This window comes from Pectinophora gossypiella, chromosome 8 (genome assembly GCF_024362695.1).
Source record: "Pectinophora gossypiella chromosome 8, ilPecGoss1.1, whole genome shotgun sequence".
NCBI lineage: Eukaryota > Metazoa > Arthropoda > Insecta > Lepidoptera > Gelechiidae > Pectinophora > Pectinophora gossypiella.
Window position 1 is genome coordinate 17,290,223 of NC_065411.1, and position 25,611 is coordinate 17,315,833.

General features: G+C 43.2%; 1 protein-coding gene and 2 non-coding genes across 5 annotated transcripts in view; 1 reads left to right on the forward strand and 2 right to left on the reverse strand.

Moving 5' to 3' along the window:
- The window catches only part of LOC126369204 (prominin-like protein), a 45,033-nt gene that overhangs the window by 9,506 nt on the left and 9,916 nt on the right, over positions 1 to 25,611 (reverse strand). For all 3 annotated transcript variants that reach the window (XM_050013509.1, XM_050013508.1, XM_050013510.1), the window contains exons 2-14: positions 10,038 to 10,179; positions 9,052 to 9,177; positions 7,870 to 8,222; positions 7,542 to 7,663; positions 6,168 to 6,333; positions 5,830 to 5,996; positions 4,712 to 4,824; positions 4,360 to 4,464; positions 3,702 to 3,843; positions 3,089 to 3,292; positions 2,586 to 2,909; positions 2,086 to 2,244; positions 1,534 to 1,655 (exon numbers count right to left, since the gene is read on the reverse strand). In XM_050013509.1, the coding sequence (XP_049869466.1) occupies positions 1,534 to 1,655; positions 2,086 to 2,244; positions 2,586 to 2,909; positions 3,089 to 3,292; positions 3,702 to 3,843; positions 4,360 to 4,464; positions 4,712 to 4,824; positions 5,830 to 5,996; positions 6,168 to 6,333; positions 7,542 to 7,663; positions 7,870 to 8,222; positions 9,052 to 9,177; positions 10,038 to 10,179 (2,245 nt within the window). The remainder of the gene's footprint in view (positions 1 to 1,533; positions 1,656 to 2,085; positions 2,245 to 2,585; positions 2,910 to 3,088; positions 3,293 to 3,701; positions 3,844 to 4,359; positions 4,465 to 4,711; positions 4,825 to 5,829; positions 5,997 to 6,167; positions 6,334 to 7,541; positions 7,664 to 7,869; positions 8,223 to 9,051; positions 9,178 to 10,037; positions 10,180 to 25,611) is intronic.
- On the forward strand, positions 10,923 to 10,994 carry Trnap-agg (transfer RNA proline (anticodon AGG)). The gene has a single exon. It is a non-coding gene; the product is annotated as a tRNA-Pro (tRNA).
- On the reverse strand, positions 17,251 to 17,322 carry Trnae-uuc (transfer RNA glutamic acid (anticodon UUC)). The gene has a single exon. It is a non-coding gene; the product is annotated as a tRNA-Glu (tRNA).

Here is a 25,611-nt window from a genome sequence, read left to right on the forward strand (position 1 = left end):
GAGTGAACAACTCAAAATAACAACACAAACGTAACAGAAAGCCTAACGTTTTTCATTTCGTTGCAACAATGATCTGTTTCAACAGAGTACGAGGAGGTTGATACTCGTTCCCAATATTGGGAGAACGGAAAGAAATACCAGATCTTGTAGCAATAACATTCCAGTTGATATTGTGTGATTGTCGGCTATTGATTCGCGTGTATTTCCCTAAGAGCGTACTTGCGGCTCGCATCGAGATAAGGTTCAATGTATACGGAAGCGACGGAAGCTCTCCAACCACACAGAGACGTGCTCATTCCAGGTATATAGTATCGTAACAACACAAACGAGGCTCAATGTGTAAACAAATGTACATGTCGCTATACGCGAGAGGGACGGGGACACGCGCAGGCGCCCGCGGCCCTCGCGCTCTACGGAGGATGGGGTGCAACAAACCCAAGTCAGACAACTCAAACGACAAACTCAATGTTAACACATCTTCAAATTATAACAACACAACATAACGTCAAATTAGTCGACTCCAAAGTAAAGGAAATAAAAGAAGAAATAAATGAGACGTTTGCAGACAGATCCGTGTTACGTTTTATACGTATTTAAATATAATTTACAAGGAACTGCAAATGACTCGATAATAATGATGATGATCGATGAATGATTCCTAGTGTGGTCGCGAGGACTACCACCTCGTGTAGCGACGCATGAAAATTATTGATACTATTTATAGAGAAAAAAATAATCGAAAATGTTTGTCTCGGACGGGATTTGAACTCGCAGCTCTTGTCACCGCGGGACGAGCGTATTCACCATTACACTGCCACTACAAATACAGTTCCGTACAAGTGGATCAATAATTTTCATTCGATAATTTCTGAGAACTTTGAATTTATCAATATGTTTTTCCAAATAATAATATTGTTACAGTAACCCTAATAATTCCATGTAAGAAATCATTAGAAATATTTTTATTCGTAGATACAGTAAGTCGGAATCAATAAAGTTACTGTAATAACATGATGTAGCAAATCAACAAAGAATAATTTCTTCCCAATATTTTTTTATTGATAAATACTTAGGTATTTATAGTCTGTGGAAAAGCTTTATGTATGAAAATATAAAATGTGTAATATTATTCATTGTTAATCAACTAAAGTTATTAGACATAATAAGTCAGTGTTTATAGGTATTTATAATATTCACTCTCATCTCAAGTTCATACAAATATAATATTTAAAAAATGCATAAATGTTTCCCAAACATTTACTTAAAACTTGAAATAAAAACCATGAGTGATTATTATAATAATTTTAGGGTTAAAATGTAACGACTGGCTGGACATAAGTAAAGTTATTATTTTGAATCGAATATTACGAAAATCTCATTCAACTTTGAAAAGAGAACCGTCTTTTGCCCATTTATTTACCAGTCCTAAGTCCAGCTCATTTGTGTTTACCAGCCAGCGCTACAAGTTCCCGCGCTCTGTCATAGTGATGTTCTAGTGTATCGGTGTAGTGATAGTGAGCGTGTGGTACGTACGCCTCGACGAGCGGCCCGGGGTACGGGTCCAGGTGCAGGTAGAGCCGGGCCAGGCGCTGCGCCACCACCATCACCGGGATGAACAGCAGCACGCACCACGACAGCGACATCCAGTACCCGTTCTACAATACATACATACAACGATCGTGTACATTCATTATATCGCTGGAGACACAAAAAGAAATAAACATTGAAGCGTACTTATAAAACTATGAAACCTTGATATTTTATTGTGGGCAACTACAAAAGCTATAGAGTATTTTATTAACAATAATTTTGTATATAACCCATTTGTATATTTTACGTACGTTACTTTGTTATTTTATGTAGTGTAATGTGCATTAGTGCAAATCTATTTGATCCTATAAATTTCCTATACGCGAGGAACTATAATTGGCTTTGTGTATTTACCATAAGATGCTACTGTGTTAATTATAGCCGTTGTTTCAGTATATGCGGAATTTATCAGTGCGTAGTAATGACGTATACGTGCGAAGCAACTTTCCCAATATTGTATTGCCATGAGCGCGGCGTGCAGCGTGTGCCACGTACCGTGGGCATGAGTATGTTGCGGCAGTGCGCGTCCCTGGTGGCGTTGAAGGCGTGCGACAGCGGGCCGCAGCGGCCCACGTCCTGCTCGGCCGCCGTCACCACGCGCTCCATGTACTCGTTCATCAGGCCCGCCACCGCGTGACCGAACTCCTGCGTCATCTGCGGCGACACGGACATGTCACGGCGAAACTTCTTAACTGATATGGCACTCGGTCGAGTTAAAGGTAAATTATAAATAAGATCCTAGTTTGGAAATAGAAACCAGTTTAAAATAATGCTATTTTGTTTTTGATTTGTTTAGGTACGCAAGAATTGTGTAACAATCATGTACGACATGTGGCTACGACGTCACAATAAAATTTGTAGTACTAACATGCAAAATTCGTATTTATGTCGTAACCCACACAGAAAATATTTCGTTTTGACGTTTTATAAAAAGTATCTCATTCGACTAGGTCGTGCACGTGGCTACCGTTGGTGTCCAAGGGAGGCGGACTCACGTTCTGGATGAGGTCGGGCCCCTGCGTGTTGAGGAAGGTCTCGGCCTGCGTGGTCTCGTGCAGCAGGTAGGTGATGGCGTCCTTGAGCGAGGAGTGGTTGAAGCGCAGCCCGTCGCGCAGGCGCGCGGCCGTGGCGTTGAGCTGCGCCGCCCGCGCCTGCATGGCGGCCAGCACGCCCGCCTGCGCCGCCTGCAGGCGCGCCGCGGCGCCCGCCAGCGCCGCCGCCACGGCCTCGAAGCCCGGCCGCGCGCCCAGCGCGCCCGCCGCCTGCTGCAGCTGCGCCGCCAGCCCGTCCAGCGCCAGCGACGTCATGTTCGTCTCCAGCTGCACCGCCCGACGCGGGCCGGGGACAGAGTTAGTATCGTTCTCTCGAGGACTTGAACGCAACGTCAAACGAAGCGAGGACTTTTATTCAGTTTCGCTCCGTTTGTCATCGGCCGTCAAGTGACGTTTTTTAATTCGGTTAGGGCTGGGCGGGAAGAACGGAGGGCAAGGGCACTCACGGCGTGCAGGATCTTGTCGAAGTCGAAGTCGGAGAGGCCGGAGTGCGCCAGCCGCCGCAGCTTGTCCCGCGCCGGGCCGCGCAGGATGGCCAGCGGGCGCGGCGGGGGGCGCGGGGGGCGCACCGCCCACACGCGCGCCGCCAGCGCGCGCGCCGCCTCCGCGCGCAGCGCGCGCACGTCGTGGCGCCGCCGCAGCTGCAGCGCCTGCGGGGGGACGCGCTCGTCACACCGCGCTCGTCACAGCGCGCTCGTCACACCGCGCTCGTCACAGCGCGCTCGTCACACCGCGCTCGACACATACCGCCGGGCACCACGGCCCGCGCTCGTTGCGGATATATTCGCAAAGTAATCTGAACCATAATTATCTTCTTCTACCCTCAGTGAACGCGTGGTCATGGAAAAACGGGTAACCCTGGCTGTTACCATTTTCATCGTAACGATACTGACTCTCCCTTGACCGCTTGGACGATCAAAGAGCGAAAGTGCAGTCACTGAGCCCAGCGAATTATTTGTAAACAGTGGTGAAACGACATGTCTTAAGATTGCAATCAGTTAATTTATTACCTTGCAATAGACTGATTGGACTTTTGCACCTTATCGTACATGTTTGTACCTGGTAAATGGTGAAGTTGCGGTGGCAGTGCAGCATGACGTACGTGAGGTTGAAGTCGGGGTCGGCGCGCTCGTTGAACAGAGCCTTCTCCAGCTCCACAAATTTTTCCACGTCAGCGAACAGGCGGTTGCCGCGCGGCTCCCTGCGAGCACACGTCCTGTACTTGATTACACGATCGGAACACAATGGACCCGTTGATCGCTTGATAAATGCTTTCGCTAGATACGGTAAGTCAAACATTACAAAGTAAATAACTGATTCAACTGTTTATGAAGTCCTTGACATTTTACTCTTAAGCGGTAAATATGGTCAAAGGCGAGCATCGAGCATTATCTTCAACTTCACATAGTAGATACTGAATTACAAAAAAGCACACTGTGTTTACATAACATAACAACACGCCCCGAAGGTGTAGGTAGAGGTGTATTGTATAAATATTCACTCACTCATCGCCACCTATTGCCATCAAGCGGGCACACATTCTAAAAACCACGTGATATCAATTATCTATAATCCAAACACGAACTCAAAGTCAGTCAATTCAGTGGTTTAGAGCACGAGCCGGGATTCGAACCCGTAACACTAGGACGGAAGAACATATAATGTTTGAACATAGCCGTTGTGGTGTATAGTAGAGTGCGCGTGACGCGTGACGCACGTGAGCGGGTCGCAGAGCAGGCGCTGCGCGGCCACGCCCACCACGAAGTACGCCAGCAGCACCAGCGCCACGGCGCCGCCCACCACGAACATCAGCCCGATGCCGCTGCAACAACGCACGTATCGATTAGTTTGCATATAGTCTGGATCAACACTAGGACTTCATTCACAGGAGCGCTGGCTCGATCGCGGCATTTGAAGTTTTTACACACTATTATGGATGACTTTGTTAATTTATTTTCAAGTTTTCCAGCAATGCGGACAAATCACAATTTACTTACAAGTAACACAATTAGGTAAGTGATGTTTATAATACGCGTTAGTTAGTTATATGAGCGTGTCCGGCGTCATACCAGAGCAGGCACTTGGAGCCGTGGCCCTTGTTGCAGCAGTCGGCGGCGCCGTACACGTCGGGCCGCTTGCCGCACACGCCGCACATCAGCCCCCACGCCATTATGCACGTTATCTGCGGCACCACACACACTTGACGCACACGCGCAGGGGGGAACGGCCACATCAAAGCAATTCATCTAAGCAATATTGCAATTTGACATTTGCGCATATACAAGTAAGCCAAGTAAGTACAAAGGTAGGCGTGGTAGCCCAGTTGGTAGAACGCTTGACTCTAAATTTGAGGTCGAATCTCAGCATAGGCCAATGAAAAACCAATGATTTTCTAATTTATTTTCCAATTCATGTTTGTATCATAAATGATTATCACGTGCTCAGCGGTGAAGGAAAACATCGTGAGCTAATGTGACCTAACCTACATTGTCCTGGTATTCCCTTCGCGGATTGGAAGGTCAGACAGGCAGTCGTTTCTGTAAAAATCCGGATCTGTCAAATCTTCAGGTTAGGTAAGCGGACTCTATGAAAAACGGGATAACGCTAGGATGCAAACAAATGTCAAAAACCAATATTGCTTTGTTACATGAATTGATTCAATGTGTGTTTGTAAATGTTTATTTCCTTTTGGTGGTTGCCTGGAAGAAATTGCTCTAGAGCAATAAGGCCGCTCAAATTGCACTGTATTCATGTGTTATGTCTGATTGTTTAAATGTAGTTCTGTGCAATAAAGTATATTTGATTTGATTTGTTTTTTATAACCTCCCAGATCTGAAGATACATGTTTATGCGTCTTCAGACTCGAACATCAAACGACCATAAATAAAAGAGCAAACAAACTAACATCAGCACGAGCTGGTCGCAGTAATGCTTGTAACACTTGTTGTAACATTGATCGGCCATTTAATCGCGGAACAAAGCACAATGCTGCAGTAAACATGAAACATACTGTGCCTGCACCTGCACTCTGCGCTAACAAATGTCCACGTTCGATTTTGTGCAATATTTTAATTAATATACAGGACCACGTTAATGTAGTTGGGATTTCCATCATTATCAAAACAAAATAAGGCTTGACTTTCAACAAGCGTCATCTGATACGCTGCCAATGCACGCTGGGCAGTACCGTGAGCAGCGCGGCGGCGGCGGCGCGGCCCACGTAGCGGCGGTAGGGCCCGTACTGCGCGTGCAGCTGCTGCAGCGTGTCTGCGGCCGCGCCCTGCTGCTCCAGCTGCGCACTCGCGTTGCCCGCCAGGTACGTGATCTCGTCCGCCATGCGCTCCAGCCGGTGACCTGCGGACGTCAGACACCAGTCACTCAAACAGTCATAAGTATACGTTTGTGGCCCAACAAATACTTGGCGCCGCGCGCTATAGCAATGTCCGTATTGAGGCAGCATAGCAACTGTGAACCAAGCTGCGGCCGCGTCGTCAGTCCGGCCGCGCCACGGCAGCACCGGCTCACCTGTGGCGGTAATGGACTCTTGCACGCTGGGGATGTGCTCGTCGACGGAGCGCTGTATCTCTCGCTGGATGTCGCGGAACACCTTCTGCCCTTCCTCCACCTCCGCCTTGATGTTGCTCTCCAGCAGCTCCGTCACGTTGTTCAGCAGCTCCGACACGTCCGGCAACTAACGCACACACACACAACATGTATGATCGAATAACTGTTAGTGGGACGGATTTTATCTAAGATAATTTGTCGATCTCTAACTTCATTATGAGCAACACATATACTATACACCGTGAAGCGAGTCGTTGACGCGCACAGATTATACAGATCATTGTAGTGTCTTATAATAAATGAAACTGGTACTGGTACTAATTAGAAGACAATCGGGTAACATTCTCAAGATAGAAATTGTACATTATTAAGAAGAACAACGATCGTCGTGGAGATCCTTGGGGGAGGCCTATGCCCAGCAGTGGGCGTCGTACGGCTGATGATGATGAAGAAGAACAACCTGCTATTTGTCACAAAACGTGAACTGAATAAACGGAACATTGCTATTTTTGGCTTCTTTGAGTGCAAACGTCTTATTTATGCTAACCTTAATTTTATTCAGCTACAGATCATTATGCTTCATTTAACAAACGAATTTTGTCTGGTGAAAAATATTTCAGGTCGTCGTTGGACATAAGATGTCTTCAATATTCAATGTTATTGACAAAAGTAACATTTTCTTTGCGTTCTCGAAGTCCACGTGCAATACGAAAACATTGATTCATGTTACACTAACAATGAGTTATATCGACAACAGTTTACAGTATACTTACAGTCGGGAAGTACTTGTCGAGCATCTTTGTGAAGCGTGAAAACATATACAAGTGTTATGAAGTATGGCACGTTTAATAGTTTATGTTCAAGTGGTTAATGAGTAGGTCACAGGTAGATTACACGTCGGCGTGGCATTAGAACGTATAGATTAGAAATGAAGAGTTGATGATTATGAGGAAGAATGCAAGAAAGAAGACTTCACAGACTGAGGTAGTATAGTACCCACTTATAAGAGCACCTCACACATACGCCGCGCATATATCTTACACAGACTGGTGAAGATCACCACAAATTTCAAGGAAGTTAGAAAACTAGCCAGCGCTAGCTAGTGTTAGTTGTGTTGGTGTTTGAGGTTAGGTATGTGTTGAATATGGGGAAGCAAAAGTATAAACCAGTATTATAGAAAACCTGTCTTGAGGCGTTGTGATCACATTTTTAATGTGTGTAATTATAGAATGAGATAGTTTTACAGTCAAATGGAGAAGTTTTTGAGTGTGTGAGAGAAATAGATCACCATAATCTTCTCTCTCGAGGATATAGTAGTGACGTGAGGTTGTTTACCTGGCTGTAGTGTATCTCTGTGTCGAGCTGTCCGATCTTGTGCTTCTCCTGGAGCCGTATGCACTGCGGCTGGTCGCAGCGGGCCAGGGTCTGTAGCAGCTGGCCCTTCACGCTGCGGAGTACTGGGGACAGGTGGCACGTTATTAAATCCACTTTAAATATTTATTTATTAGTGAAAGATAAGATTATTATGAGAAAAAGCCAGAAATAAATAACACATTTTAACGGCAACAACGAGGCTCAGTCAATAAGTTAATAATGATGATGGACAGTGACGGGGCGCTACGGGGAACCCGTTAGAGCCACAACGCGCGGCGGGTATAGTTACCGGCGTTGAGCTTCTCGGCGTCGGCGCGCAGGTCGGCGGTGTAGGCGCGCACGGCCCGCAGGTCGGCCTGCACGGCGTCCAGCTGGCGCACCATGGCGTACAGCGTGGTGACGGACACGGCGCGCGAGAACTCGCCCAGCTGCACGGAGATGGTGAGGCCGGCGCTGGTGAGCAGCGCGTGCAGGCGCCGCTCCAGCTCGCGGTAGTTGGTGACGAGCAGCCAGCGCGCGTGCGCCTGCGTGGCGTTGAGGAAGGCGCGCGCGTCGCCCAGCCCCGAGCGCACGGCGCCCGCCGACCCCGCCAGCCCGCTCTCCACCTGGCTGTCCGTCGCGAACGCGCACACCACGCCGAACCTGCGCCGACACACCACGTCAACGATTCCATGCCAACGATAGTAACAGATCACTTTCTTGAAGATGACGTTCATTTTATTTAATTATTTTTCATTAGGTTTTCTTGTAGGGTTTGCAGAGAAAGACCTAGAAGGACGTACGTTGACCAAATTGGGTGGCCTTAAAAATACCTTTATTACCATCTACTCTGAACCGGCGGGCATCATTTCTTTTGAGTTTTGCGTTTTAAAATTGTTTACACTAAATTAATTATTAATTCACACTGTTTATGATGAATTTATGTCACTGCACTCAGGGCATGTATGAAACGATTGATGAATGTTTATTGAGCAATATAAATAACTATTTTAAGATTTAAGCAAATGGAATTCCATAGTGTCTGCTTGCCCCTGTGGAAAATTAGCGTGAATTTATGTATGTATATAATTTTGTATAGGTTATCAAAATAGCCACACCTAATTTGTTACACGGTACTGTTTCTGATTTCACATTCTCAACAGCCAAGGTCGTTGTGATCACGACTAGACTGCCAAATCATTGATCTAATGTTAAACCGTTTATTTAAACTATCCTTATACTTATTACCTGTTTAGGCTTAAAACACACTTACAGTACAGGTTATACAAATCTGGTAAGTATAGCACTCCCAACTAACCTTACCCGGCGACCCGAGAAATGTGTTTCGAAAGTATGCGACTTAAACTATATTTGTGTTCCCCTCGGGTTGGAAGGTCAGATCGGCGATCGCTTCTATAAAAGACTGCTGTCACCGATTGGACCGGAGCTGTCAAATGTTCAGAGATGATGATGAGGTAAGTGTAGTACTCACAAGAAGAGCGTGAGCAATCCGATGAGCAATATGGCGAGCAGCCCCTTGAGGCAGGCGTCGTACTTGCGGTCGAAGGGCCGCCGCCGCCGCCCCGCGCGGCACCAGTAGCAGCAGCACCAGAACACCCTGACACACACATACACACAGACATAGTAGTTTCTTGGTACGTTTATATTACATTTCAGTTCTATTGTACAATACACATTTGTGAAGTGAATGTGAAGTGGTAGAGTCGGATGAGGAAGGCCTGAGCGAACATACTAACCGTCATCAAATTCGGGATGATGAGTTGTTGTTCTTGATATTTATTTATTTCATTTATTTATTTATATAAAAATAGGAAATAGAAGTGTTCTTATACTAAAATAAAATACAGTTAAGGAACTCTGACCGAGGAGATGTGGCGCGTGTATTCCCTACACAAACGTTCAATAACATTTTAAGTCGGACATTTGTGAAGCAATTCGACGGTCATGCACTAGAATTCAGTGCTCTCCGTTGTTAAAAAAGTTGCTGAAACAAAATCGATTATGAAAAGAATAATTCGTTGTATTCAAGTCTGCAAGTAGTTCAATCCCTCTTCCTTTTACGTAACGCCATCGACGTTACGAACATTGAGCCACTCGTTCAACAGCACCAGCGCGTCGTCTAGCTTTCTATTTCAGACACGGATTCAGCCAAATTGACCGGAGCGTGGAAGGAGCGCGGTGTTGCGGCTTGTGACCTCATGGTCGAGACGGCAATAGACCGCTGAACTCAATTGGCACAACAAAGTGACTAAGCAAATAAGTTGAACTCATCATTCATAATAACTATGATGTATCAACAAATACTTTTAATTGAATAAGTAAGTATGTCAACTGTAGCATGGCTTTGGAAGAGTGAGAGATCGACTAGCTTACACTAGCCATACGACTGTTTTAAGAGAGAGGCACGCGCAGGCACGGTCAGGTCCGGCCGGCTGCTGCCTTCTGAGGTGTACTGACCCGGCCAGCGGCAGCGCGCAGACGAGCAGCGCCGCCACCACGATGAAGGCGACGGGGCCCGCGTAGTGCGTCAGCAGCGGCCGCCAGTCCTCGCGCGGAGACATGCCCAGCTCCAGGTGCCCGTCCGACACCACCACCATGCCTGCAACCAAACAATACCACATTCACACAATACTCGCACACACCCAAATCAATACATAGCTATGACCACGTCTGGCGCCGATTTGCTGATTTAGTGAGATCCGTTTCTATAGGAAGAAATTCTATCGCTGCTCGTACACTACGATGCCACTCACGGGATCACGCAGCTTCAAAGTTTGTTCGGAAAATAATTATATTCTTTTAATAACATATCGCATTACATTATTTTTACCACATTAGATTGATGATCACCAGGATATGGAGAAATTACTTTGGATCCTATCTTTTGTACGTGGCTAAAGTAGGTATAATTTTCCCACTTATAGGTATTTAAATAATATTGAGTTTTTAACTTTGTGAATCGGCCATGTTACTGGCATTTGCCTCGGCGATATTCGGAACACTTTTCAAATTTCACCGTCATGGGCAGATGGTCTACGTTAAAATATATTGTATGTAGTCGCATTTAATTACAATTGCTTCAGACCAACTGTACGAGCAACTAGCAATTTATGTTAAGGATGGCTTCACTACAAGTTTCTATGAAAAAGTTTTGTATATTCCAACACGTGGGTGACACGTTATCAGAAACGCGTGCCAAATTATCTCCAAACACCTTTGCATGTGTAAACTATAATCTTAACTCTATCAAAATAAATGCGATAACGTGACGTCACTAGTGAGCGGAACACACGCGGCGGCGCGGTGTGGCAACTGCTCTCTAATTTCAACTACACAGATATCGGCTCGTTGGTCTAGGGGTATGATTTTCGCTTAGGGTGCGAGAGGTCCCGGGTTCAAATCCCGGACGAGCCCAAATATTTTTTTTTTATATTATTTATATATAATAATAATAACTATTGAATTCAAACGTACATTTAAAATTGCCTGAATCTAAAAAATGATTTTGTTATTTTGATTTACCTAATAAGATAGTACCTGTTGCATTGCGTATATTAATGTGACCATTTAAATTGATAGGTATAGGTATAATACATAATGCACAGGAGAATAAAATAGGTAGATTTTACAAAATCGTAGACGTAGTAGAGAAAAAGGGAAAAAGGTAGTTCCGGTGCGTGATGCTGTTGTCACGCCGACTTTAGGTTTCCCAATGATATTTGATATTATGCAGGTTTCCAAAGAAAATGTGTAATAAACTAGGTATCATTTAGATAAAATAAGTAAAGTAAGTCAATAATGTGCGATCGGCTGTAATGCGCGTGGAGGTACCTAAATGTTGTTTAGTGTGAACAACCTTGGCCGTGCGCACGCGCCGCGTTTAGCTACGCGCTTCCGAATACTGCAACAATACACGTCATGTACTCGTATGTCGTCATCATCTATTAATATTACTAAAATATATTTTATCCCTGATCTTTCATATCAAAAATCATAAAATTTTCCATTGACTTTCTCAAACAAACTTTCTCGTCACGTCAAACATGTCAACAGGCTTTCACACAACAGTGAAGCTTTTCATGTGATATACACTGGAACTATGGACGGAAGTATTCAAAGCAAGTATAGAGGCTGCTTCTGAGTGTAGGAGCGGCGGTCGCAGTAATTAAACAACAATTTTATTGCCGGAGCCCCGTTACGTACCGGTTCCGCCGGTAGACACGTAGACGGGCTCCCGTGTCCAATATCCGATCATGTCCGAGTACCACAGCAGTGTCTGACAATGCGCATTGCACAACACGATCGACAGAGATCAGCAGCACGCAATAAAATGTGTTCTCATTAGCCCTCGACCTCGCACCGCCAATTTGATATCATCCACTACTGTTGTATTGTTGCGTCACCTTGCTCTGGTTTTGTTCGAATAAATCTAAGTATTTAGGGCTTCAGCGTTCGTTCCGTGTAATCTAATGACTGTAATGAGCTAATAGATTTGTTCCGCTCGGCATCTTAGATGAAGGACATGTTGTCGATTCCGGCTAATGTAAATCACATTAGGCTATTCCCTTGAACGTCAGCTTAATGTTCACATGGCATTCGAACCAGCGCGCTCGCATTCCTGTACGTTGCTGAAAAGTTTTGCAACGCCCGACCACTTTCTCTTCGTTGAGGAACTCTCGAGTATTTGTTGTGTGTAAGGGGGTTGTTGTACAGAAAAGGTCAAGAGAGAATTCGTGCGAAAAAGTAACGAAATAAAAGAGATTTTATTGTAAAGTGCGGGCAGGCTGGTATTATGAGCCTTGCGGCGAGCCCTCCGCGGCGGATGTCGAGAGCCCTCCGCTTGAGACCCTCACTCGACAGAAACACCTGCAAAAAATTCTGAGAGGCTGTAAATATAATTAAGAGCGTTAAGCCTCAAGGGCATATGGTATAGTGACAATCACAATAACAAACAACCGTTTTCGGATAAGAATAGCTCGAAGGACAGACCGAAAATAAAGAACTATTAACTATTAAATAGTTAAGTAAAGATTACAAAAAATACGTTTTTCCATATCACCGTTCTAATGAAACCGGCAAACTTTGTGACGGTCATAGCTGTGTAGGTTAGGGGACTTCATAAGACTTATGAACAGACAGGCATACCCAACGATCTTAATAAATTATTTTTGTTGTCTGACAACGGAATCCCAATTCCGATGTAAATTATAATGAAACAAACGCCAACAGAAAGCCTCATTTATATTAGTATCCGGAATATATATCGCATTTGGCTATTTGGAATGTTTGCCAAATTGCAGGTGAATGCACTTATTGGGCCTGCCTGTTGCTGGCATGCGCCGGGCGCGGGGCGGGGGCGGAGGCGCGGGCGCGCGGGGTGCAGCAGGATCGATACCGCCGCCGCCGCCGCCGTGCAGGACTCCGCCGGCCCACTGACATGCTCGCCGCTCCACTGTTGCCATTGCCAACCGTCTTACTGCTCTTATAAGCTGGAACTTCAATTCGGCGCAATGGCGCATGCCCTTTGTTATTTCCTAAGAAAACATGTTCGATGTAACCGAACTAAGCCTTTCGATGGTAAGATTCTCCGAGCACTAACCTAACCTAACCAGTAATGCAGTTAGTAGTTATCCAGATAAAGTGAGTGAAAGGCAGCACGCCCGGTCTGGTACGCCTTATGTAAATTTTAATAGCCCTTGCATTTACGGTATTACATCCATTAATAATGCATAGCCGACGAGAACACGAGCGGTCCTGGATCAGCGGGTGAACTAGACGCTGTAAGGATCAAACGTAATTTATGGCAGTGAATATAACTACCGTCGTAATTAAACATTGCCCCGGAATGAAGCTCAACTGGAGTTCTGACTTTACGTACACAAATATCAATCAATCTTAAAGTGACTGTTCATTTAACCGTAGGTATCATAGTCGGCAGTAAACGAACGATATTAATGTGCAAGACACGACACATGTAGGCAGTTAATGAACAACAATAAGGAAGCAGCCGTCCAGTGGTGTGTGAGCCGCGTTCTCGACTGAGGGTCTAAGGGAGCGGGATGGTGGTGTGAGGTCAGGGTATATGGCCGGCTCCGATATCGCGCGGTTCTGACAATCAGCTGTCGAGTGGCGAGCTCAACTATCACTTTACATCGCCGACTGCAGACAAGTGCAATTATATGTCACCACGATCTCATCACCGATCGCCCACTGTGCTCTTACATGAGTATTCTGAGATCAAGAGTTAGTTTCTTTGCATTATTCATTTCACTTTGCATTATTCTCTGTTGGCTATTAGACATAGTTCCCGCTTTTATATTACTAGTTTTCCTTGTACTTGTGAAACTGGCTGATTCATACTAATTATTCCTGTTTCTGCTCGACCTTATTTCAATTCGTTGAAATAAACGGAGATAGAAAGAGGCGTTTTTGAAAATATGTTTCCAATGCGTTTTTTGCGAGGGTGGAGAACTGTCGAGTAAGCAAAATAACGTTAGGGGAGAAAAGAAGGTCAGCAGCGAGTGTAGCCAGTGGGCAGCGGCGGACAGACGCGGGCTGCCGCGCCGGCGCGGACACTACTACGCAGTTCAGATCCAATGATCCTACTCCCGTCTTCCTACATGCTCCAATCAATTGCTAATGACCAAAGGTCAAGTTCATAGTTACGATTGTCGTGTGTGAAATTGTACCAAATAATGTATTCTGAGAGTGAGTGAGACAGACGTTACGTCACGCGTCAGAAAAATTTACAACGGGAAAGTACCTAACGAGAATTTGACTATCCTAGTTTTGAAATATACCGTCGGAACCGGAATATGACTGCCAATAACGCATTTGTCATTGGGTATTAATTAGGTACCTAATTAATTAAAGACTGGTCACCGCCCGCCGGCCCATAGCGGAAAACATCAAAACAAACGCACCCAGCTTTCGCACTCTCCTCGCGAAAGTTCCCTCTAACGGCCGCTATTATTTTTTACTGGCACCACGGTCAATTATACTGATAACCGCGACACGATGGATGTAAGGGGAAAAGCGAAGCTCGCACTGCCACGTAGACCGCGTTCACAGGACAAGAATTTTATTTCTAGTAACAGTAGCTGATGAATGGAAATACAACGCAATAATAGTCTTCTCAGCAATGACAATAAGCCGATTAGTTACGTAAAGACGTGAGCGTGGACGTACGCGAGCGCGGCGCGGGGTCGTCGCTCCGGCGGGTGATAACACGGCATCTAGTAACTAGGACGCGACCACTAAGACAATTACCCACTTCACCGACGCTAAATATAAACTTTGGGAGAACCGCCGTGTTGGTGGAGAGACGACCATACTGTTACAAGATTTAAAATTATCCTCTCAAGCTGTGATCTAGTTGGCGAGAGAAACATATATGTCCTGCACCTTTCTCCGTCCAGGGAAAGCTACAGGCCACACAGAACAAGGTAGAAATGTCGAGTAAAATGACCGAAACAATAGGCAATGTAAGACACGTGTCGTGTTGGTCGGTGAGGCGTGTGTCGAACTTCCCAGCGCCGGCGCCGCCGCGCCTGCTTTCTAGCATTGTGCACTCGTCCGCGGCTTGTTAACATCGCCAAAATACGACTATCACTCGATTTTATTAATAGCTTTCACAAATACTGAAAAAAAATCCCATCATCCATTTAACATTATAAAAAATAATTTCTAATTCAATAGGTTTGTAATCGTTCACGGCGGAAAATCCGCAATCGGCAGCTATCCCATATTATTTGCTATCTGGCCAAAATATAGTGGTTTTCGATAAGGGAAGCCAAATAAGATAACCGTGTCGGAGGCAGGCAGTAGCCGTGACATAACAAGTCCATCCACGTCAGAGAGCACGGGATGCGATAATCAAGATTACGGACGGAGCGGAAAATGTGCTGCGAGGGTCCCGTTGGGCGTGATTGCCATAAAATTGCCGCGACCCGCGCCACCCCGCGCCGGCGCGCCGTCTGCTTAGTACATTCAACGACGAATTACATCAACAACTAAAATATATTCTCCAGGCTATGGTGATGCGTTTTCCGGAGGAAAATGCAGTTTGTTTCTATTGGTATTGAGAAAAGCGTATTGCAATTATTCTTTATTAAGTATCGTCCAACTTAGTATAGAGCAAATTTGATGAAAAGCGGCTTAGTAATTTTAAAGTTATCGTCAAATAAGTTGTTCCTTTGTAACAAAAACAATGAACTTTTTTTATGAAGGAAACACTTTTCAGTCTTAGTAGGCCACATGAAGCCGAGGTAATTTTAATGGTACGTTACAATAATTATTGTTTTATTTAATTAAAGTTAGAAAATAATGCACGTTTTATGAAAATCGGTTTAATAGTTTCCATATGTACAGTGTTTCGACTGTACCGACTAATACAGTCCGAGGGGTCAAATGTTGCGTTTTGTCGACGGGGACTATATTTTCTATCACCAAAATTTATATTTGTCATCAAGATGTATCACCTAATAAATAGATCTATCGCCACGAAATATTTTCGTTCTCAGATAAACAAAAATTGTTCCCAGGTATGAATTATCAAATTAATGTTAATATATGTGTAAAATAAGAGATCGATAACCAATAAAATTATATTGCATTACATGAATATAAACTTCGTTCTTATAATAACAGTTTTGTTACTTAAATAATAACTCTGTGCTCAGAATGGTAGATCTGTCACCAAATAAATCGATTATCGATCCCTGACTGCGACTCCTTTTTATTTGATATTTTGTCACCAATACAGTAGTAACATTTTATTTCGTTCAGATATTAAATTAATAGTATTCGTTACCAATTTAATACATCAATTTATAATTTTAATGAAAAAATGATCAAAGGGGCGGAGACAAATTGGCGCGCTTTAAAAATTTACCAATCCGGCCTCAACGATGGGTAGTAGGTAACTAGGTTCGATCACACGATGCGCGACGCGGGCGGCGTGCCATAAGCCAGCTATTTTAAACCAGCGCTGATTGTTCAGTGGTAATTATTTTAAACAATAAATATTGATTATATTGACTTTAATTGTTTTATTTACTACTCTGCTAAATATAATTTATACTACCAGTGGAAATTTAGAACCTTGGGAGTCTAGTTAAGTAGCAGAATCTTTTGGTTGAAACGATGATGACAACCCTAATTTTTTTATTTGAACTTAATGCAATTTTCTAGTAACATAATATGATTTATTGGTAATCTCTTTAAATTAGTTTGTTTAAATACTTATTAGGACACACCTATTATAATACATACAAAAACATTTATTTGGTACTAGACCTTATATCTCAGGATTTTAGGTGATTTATTGTGGAACTGATTTTGCATTGTTTGGTGACTACATTTTGGTGACAGATCTACTATTTTGAGGACAAACCCTATTATTTAAGAAACACAAAACTAATTAAATTGGTGATAGCTTAAATGATACCCTTTGTCGACTAGTCACCGAACTGACCGACTATGATATGGCAGCGCCTAGTCCGCACTTTTCTTATTTATAATAGAACTAGTTGCGGGAATTTCTATCGGTCTTTTATCGCTAAGTTGAAAAAAAAATATGTATTTAGATTCTAATATTAGTAACATTACCAACCTTGTAAAAAAAATATGTGGATATTCTTGGCAAAAATCTTTAGAAACCAAAAAAACTTTCCCGTACCGGGAATCGAACCCGAGCCTCCTGGGTGAAAGCCAGGTATCCTAGCCACTAGACCATACGGGAGATACGAAACACTACTAATTTACAATACACTTTGATGATGTGGTCAAGGCTAATATTATTACCGTAGATATTTAAACAGCTGTTTTTATCACAGCGATTTATGACAATAACAACGATGAGAATTTATTTTCAACTCGCAACAAGAAATGGTAAATGAAAACTGCAACATGGATGCGAACACGCAATGTTCGAGGGAAATAGGACAAGTAGGGCAAGGGGGTGAAGCAACCCTCCATCTGTAGTACATGTCGCATTACACAATTGTATTGGGTAGCGGTAGTGTTGCCATAGTGACCAACAAGGGTGACCAGCGGCATACTTCCACTGACCTGCCTACTGACACGATTACTATGCGAGTGACATATAGATAGATAGGTACATTGGTAATCTGCAGAAACACCCGGCGCAGATGGTGATCCCTTTCACCACAATGGCAAGTCTAACTCCTAAAGGCATTCTAATATGTTACTAATATAAAAAATAATTAAAAGAATGAATCACTAGCGTAGTGTTTCACTGGGACAACATTCCTAAATAGAATAAGATAACCAACTGTGGGACCTTCAATTCTTTGCCAATGACTGTGCGACTCACTTTTACCTGGTTGGTAGGCAGCAGGCGAATTTGAGTGTTATTGTCGTGAGATTTGAGGAAGGAAATCGTTCGTCGTCGGTGAGCAATAGCGCCGCGGGCCATTCGCGCAGGCGGCACGCCGGGCTAACTGTGCTGTAAGTGGTCACTGTGGACGAGTGGTCGCCGCTAACCCAATGAACCAGATACCTCCCCGCAACTAAGCCCGCTTTGATCCCGACTGTAACCATCATCCAACCAGCTGCACTTTATTACTTTGGTCCACTTATCTTCTCTGGTACATTAGATAGGTACGTACTTGTGATTATCTTCACACTCGACAATTTGTAATAAGTAACACCAAATGTTTGTTTTGTTGAACAGTGAAATAATTATTGAAAATAAAGCTATTTACTGTTCAATATTCGCCCACTACCGACTGCCGTAATTGCACTTCAGTTAAATACTACAAACTCTGAATTTTATTACCGTAGGTTCCGTTATATATATTTACGTAGCAACAAGTAATCCAATGACTGTCAGAGCCTTCCATCAACATTATTGTGTTGTTAACGCACGTTAACGATTATTTCGAAGATCGCAGAGTATCGTATCTATAACGGTTAATAAATAAATATGACAGCGCTGCGAATAGCCATGCGCGTGAGTTGTGCAAGTGCGACCCAGTTGCGCCGGCGCCGCGCCGCTCCCGCCGGCTGCGCGCCCGCGCCGCGCTGAGACACCACACACGTGCACCAGCACCATCTACCATACAATGTGGCATGTGTCATTATTAGCATAGGATTAAACCATTTTTCATAATATAGTCAATAACCTTAACTGATTATATGCCCACTAAACATTTACATGATAACTGTAATCCTGTAATTTCAATACAAGATTAGATTAAAATAATTGCGTTTATACCTAATATTTGTTTACAATGCTCTGCAGGAAAAACGTAGCATTATCACGATGGCCCCATTACTTGTTAATCAATAAGAAGAGCGGCAACTCTAGCGTCTGACGTAGTACTTATAAATTCTGCTGTAATACTTCCACGATTCGATGTTCATTGTTTGAAAAATATTGGAAGAGTTGTTGAAACAGAACAGCTCGCGAATTGCACAGCACAGTAGGTAGTAATAGCGTAGTCACGTAGCGTCCGCTTACAGCGCGGTGTGCGAGTGAATCGATCAAACGGGCCCTTGTTACCGGGGATTGTGTTCGATGTACACCCGCAGACGGCAGACACCACAACACCAAGCCAATATTGCTAGCACAATGCACGAACGATACCAAAGCTTCAAATACTTTTCATTTAAACCTTGTTTTGCCACCAGTGAGATGTTTACGCAGCAATTAAGCCGTGTTACTTATAATTCGAGACGAATTCTTTCAAATACGTGAGAAGAATATTGTCGGCGGTAATGTTTACAGTGAAATAGACCCATGCGCCGGCGGCAGCTCGGCCGGGCCGGGAGACTGTTCTACGTAATGAGTGCAATTGATTCGACCTCGCGCTCCCTTGCCGCCAGTCCTCACCGCACCACTTGCAATACCCCATCATACACTATTCACATGCTATTCTCATATGCCACAGTTCATTACTCATACGTCGCGTCGTCCGGTACGGTCGTACAGATTAGCGACTACTCTCAAACAGTGTTTCTTTGAAAGAACACAGTTTCAATGTAACTGTCTGAACTTGTCCTACATATAAGCTCTTGAAACGTTAGCACGATTGCAATTTGCAGAGCATTGAAAGTATGTAGTTATGAATGCAACCAATTAGTTAGTCGAAAGCAATCGGCTAGCTGTTTACGTGCCAAGCAAATTCGGGACCTGTCACCTGTGGCAACTAGAGGCAGCCTGCACCAGCCAGCAAGGGCCGATTGGTAATCGCATGGGACGCACTGCATCGCTTGCGAAACAGGTCAAGTAGGAGGGCGTCGCATTGCAGGTGCGACCCAGATCCAACGGATCCGGGACACCAAACACCGTGCCCTCCACTCCAACAACACGAATTTGGCAGTGGCAGCGGGCTTTTATATCGGCGTAGATCAACAAAACAAACAATAGACTGCAGAATATCTGACAAGTTCGTTGTTTTAACGAGTTCTCCTCGTAAAGTGCTCGGGAGTTGCTCGCGTGCAGCGGCTGACACGAGCCTGGTCGTAAACGCCTGCCGTCGCCTTATTCAACAAGACCGTACATTTCTTGTCGCTGCGCTATAAATACCGAAACGTTGCACTTACTTCAAAGATCAAGAAAATATGGATGAAAAATATTGGCTTTGTTCCAAGGAACGAAAATTGCCGAGACTATCCCGCATGCAATCCACTCTGAATACGAATAATATAAGTTTCATATCGAGGCCAACCAAAATAATTTTAATAAACAGATAGATAAAATACTTTATTGAGCACAATGGACACAAAATACAGAGATAAGGACAACATATACAGAAAAGCACAACAGGCAGCCTTATTGCTCATGCAGCAATTTCTTCCAGGCAACCTTTCTTCACAGTTCTTTTTCTTTCTAAACAGTAACCAAAATACTGTGTTTGTCTTTCTGTTTCACATATTTTCACGGTGACGTCGTGATGAAAAACGCTTTCCACGGCGTGCCTCCTGAAAAAGTACTAGGCGAGCATGAGCCGATAGCAGTCATTGTTATCAGTGCAGGCGACGGCGCGGCGGCGGCGCGGGGAGGGGTGGAACGTCGTGACGTCACGCCCGCGCCGCATCTGTGCTAACTAACCACAGTTACACGCCGATATCTTATCATATCAGCTGCGTGAAACGTCCGCTCCGTCAGCTTATAGCTGCTTTACGTTTCTAGCAGCCTGGTACAATATGCAAAATTTTATCAGAAATCACCTAATTTAACAAAAATATATCGGTTTGGTAATAGTATTTTATGCAACAGTTGTATAAGAAGGGTCAAAAAATGCGAGTGGCGTGAGTTGCGATGTGAGCCTTGGCGAACATCGCAATAAGAGACGCCACGAGCATTTTTTGACCTAGTTATACAACGTTGCATACAATACTTTTTCTACGACGACGTCATTTTTCCTTTTTATTTTATACTTTTTAGTGTTTTGAAACGAAACACAAAAATTTTCCAATTTATTTTCCAACGCGCGGGAAAATGGCGGCAAATGTATACTTTTTTTTTATAGTATATCTATGGCACCAAACAAAGTAAAGGTGCCAGTTTCCAGGTCAAAAAAAAAAAACAACAACAATGCTTTTTTGGCGACATTATAGTACAGTTACACTTTGTAAACAATGCTTTTATAGGCCATAGAGCGTACACTTTTTCAAAGAGTTTAATTATGTATGTACTTATATTAGACTTTTTGGTTATTTAAATGCCAGATTAAAGTAGAGGAGTAGAAAAATAAATAAACAACTCGTAAGTAAGCTGAAGTTAATAATATGTATACTGATGCCAGAAAAAAAACAGATGTAACAGTGGACACTAGTAGTGACCACGGTACCTACTAACAATGACCTCACTGCGATTCCTACGTTCGTTCACTGATATAGATCACTACGTTTGCTGGTACAGTTATTTATTTGTATAATGTTTAAAAACCTAACCTTTACCTACAAACATTTTGCTGTTGCCGCATCAAAGCGAAGGAAAAGATAAACAAAAGACGACGCGACTAAAATCAAACTATTGATTGTCATTTGACACGCCCTGCGCTAAGTTAAGAGGTGTCAAAGACAAGTATCTCGTTTTGATGATATATGTGGTGTAACAATTATTCATTAACGATGTTTAAATTGAATGTAGGTAGATATAATTAAAAACAAACTGTAATGATAGCACAGAAACGGAAAGACCTTGTAAAGTTTGCAATGACAGGTTTGTCCCCTTGACAGTGCGCTATCAGCAAGATAAAACAATGGATGTAACGAGGCGCAGCGGCGCGCGGCGGACGTGGCAGTGACACTGAGTGCGGGAGCGGGCAACACGCGGCCAGCAGCGTGCCGGCAGCACGGCAGCATCCGCCGTCGGCTGCGGCGCGTTGACTCACAGCTCGTGAGCACACGTCGCCGCTAGTAGGATCGGACGCGATAACGCAGCGGGCATCGACCTCTTATAAGCTCCGACTTCACTAAACACATCATGTAAGCGGCTAAGCGCACCAACGATAATACCCTTAAATAACATTTCTATATACGCGTGTATCCACGAAGACACATACCCACTCCTCGCCCGCCAGCTATGTTTAAGTCTCATGTTATAAGAGGACGAGCCTATTGCCATTAACCGAAACCAAGTGATATCAATTACCTATGATCCATTCACCATTAAATACATACACCCAAAATCTCAGTCGATAGAGGTGCACAGAGTAACACGGAAATAGCTCGTTTACTCGTTTCTAAGCGGGTCGCTGACAAATTCATCGATCGAGTTTCGTTGCCGTAAATAGGTTGAAAGTAGGCGAATCATTGTAGCAAGAGGTGTGTCGACTGATCAACAAATAGGTAGCACAGCGTGTACAGCACGTGTGGTGCTGTGTTTGGACAGTGTGGTGTGTTGTGTCGTGTGACGGACTCAACTCGCACAGACAATTAGCGTCTGCCAGGTGGGTAAACAAACCTCAGCGAGTGCACCGGCCAGGGGGCCGCACACACTAACCAACCAACTATACTGATAACATGATCCAAAAATACTTTGTACTTACAATTCACTTACTTATAAATACAGTATTTTTACATGGTACAATACCGATAGAAGTATTTAGCGTCAAGGTTACTTTATTTCATGCCATATTGTAAAATTGCAAACCGCATTTTAATATTTACGAAAATCTTTCAAAACATAACTTCGCAATATAATTAATGTTATTTAATTACTATTATTTACTAACTTAGCGTCTCTGATAAAATTTCGTTACAAAAATAGTTTATTATGAAATTAGGTCACGTGATTACTTAAAACTTATCATAATTTCACAAAATAAAGACTGATTAAAGTTTATTATTGCTCGTAAATGGAAGGAAGTAAGAGACAAATTGGTCTTTATCTTAACTACTTGATTCGCAGTGCGGTGTCCTCGCGAAGGAAGGACGTGTGGACGACCCACTGCGCCGCGTGGCCCGCGCCCGCCGCACACACTACATCATACCACAGCTTCACGCGCTGTAATGCCACTTACATTTGTCTCATTCATTTGAGGTCAACTACCTACGCTACTCTCAACTCAACACCACGGGACTGTATCTTTAATGAACCTACTTAAATAAAAATATCTACTATTACCACGTATTTGGTTAATAACATTTAGGTGCATTGACCGGCGAATGTTGCAATCCTTTTCAATGCAATTTTAATCTCTACGACATGTAACAAACAACAAATTAGTATTATATTCTTGACTTGATACTCTGAGATATCCTTCCGTGCTCTTTATTTACAGTTTGTGGACAGAAGAGGCAAGATGATTGGACACTTAATGAGACACGACGAATTTATTAAAAATATCATAGAAGGGAGCTAGAAGGAAAGAGAGAAAGGGGGACTTGGAACAAATTACAGACAAGGCAAACGTCGTGTCTTATAAAGAAGTCACAGAATTGGTCATTGATAGACAGTAATGGAGAATGCTACACCAACAAGAGCGTGGCTCTTAAATGAATGATGAGTGTTTGTGAACTCATCTGCTATAAGTTGGAGGTCTTTTATTTGAAAACAACCTTTTGATACTAACCTACTGGAGTACACGGCTCCACTTTTATTTTTTATTTAAATTAATTTATCGTATATAAATTCATAAAAAACCAATTTCGTCATAATATTCTTATCATATTTTAACAATATTGTATAAATTTGTGTGGTTATAAGTGCTATAAGGCGTTTAAATTGTGATAAGTGTCTTTGTGTCAGTTAAACCGTTACAAACTCAAAAGTGCGAATCTTTTCGGAATCTATAGTGCTTTCTAAATACTTATTAAAGAATAACGATTATCAAAATTGTAAGTAACTACCACTCTTTCTTTGGTGGCTTCTCACTGAAACGTTTACTTTTCTTTTTGTTGCTTTAAAACACTATGAGTACTATGTCTTCTATGACTACTCGCAGTGTGGCAGCTCGTAAGCTAGAAGATCAATTAAAGCTGGCTTTACTAGAACTTAAGAATTCTAAAGCGTTATGTGAGCAGCTACTATCAGAGAGAGAGGATAGCGAGAAGGAGGTATTAGTCATACTAGAACAAAATAAACAATTAAAGAGTGAGATGGCGGCTTTACATCAGCGTTTAAATGATGTGGAAGACCAAAATGACCAGCTACAAAGAACGGTGCATGTGTTTGACCGGAGCTGCGATGAGTTTGAGACCGCCCTCAAGCGCACCGTTGTTCTGGAACGCGAGCTGCGCGACGCGCATAAACAAATATCGGACTTTGAACTCGCGGATAGTACTTTTAAAACGTCTCAGACACAATCGCTGTTTGACGAGCTGATCATAGACTCACCTGACTTGGTCCCTGCCGCCACCCCATCTCACGAGGTGTTGTGTTCAAAGAGTAACCTCACTTGTGACTCACCACAAGCATCAACTTCACACCATCACTTGTTTAATACGGGGCAACATCTATTGAACGAAATTAATACTTGTACCGTAACGTTAGAAAACCAAACAAAAAAATATGAGTGTGAAATTGATCAGCTCCAGGCACAGATAAAAAAACTGACAAAATCCTTAGAATATATGACACTGGACTACGAAGTAGCTCAGAAAACTATTCGAAAGCACGAGCTGGCCGCTGATAAGATAGTGAGTTTGAGTTTTCACAACGCGGAACGCTTCGATTCACTAATTAATCGTCAGTATAGATGCAAGCATTCATCCTCGCAGACTGAGCGGCTTGCTCGTGTTTCCGAATCCTCCCCTCTGTCCGCGCCTGCGCCGGCCCATCAGCTGGTACCGGCGCCGCAGGACTTGCTCCTCACACCTATTGATAATGACAATAATACGTCCTTCTCGTCGGCGACCGGGCAGGCGGCGCCCGCGCCGGTAAACAAAGCGCAAAATATTATTATGTTTAGTGACGAAATTGGCAAATCAATGGGTTTACAACTTAGCCATTTCTTGAGGCGGGCAGTAATTAATAATTGTATGCCGGGTGCCTCCTATTTAGACATTTTAAAAAGAATAATTTCATATCAATTCTCACAAAATAGTACAATCATAATCTTGGCCGGTAGGAGAGGTAACGCGAACAAAGAACTACTTACTCATTATATTTCCTTACTTAACAGCCTACCGAATGTAGCACAAGTGATTTTGTTTGCATTGCCTTTCAGCCAAAGTCAGCTAAAAACCGAAAATAAGTTTAGACATGATCTAAACCTGACGTTGCATACTTTAGTATGCGATTATTATAATAAGTTTCAGTTTATTGATACGAATTCCTATGTTAGGAATTTTTATTTGACCAAAGATAGATATTACTATCTATCTAACTTTTACAAAAGACAAATAGCGAAGTCGCTATCCTTTTTTTTTACAATAGAATCAGCCAATTCGTTGGCTTTTAACGCGTCTGCTCCTATTGAGCAGCCTATTTTTATTTCTGACATTTGTAATTTAAATTAAATTTAATGACAACAGAGAAAAACTTTGGCTGTAGTAAGTTAAATGAGGACATATTAAATATAAAATGCAATAAGAAAAATACAAATGTAATCAA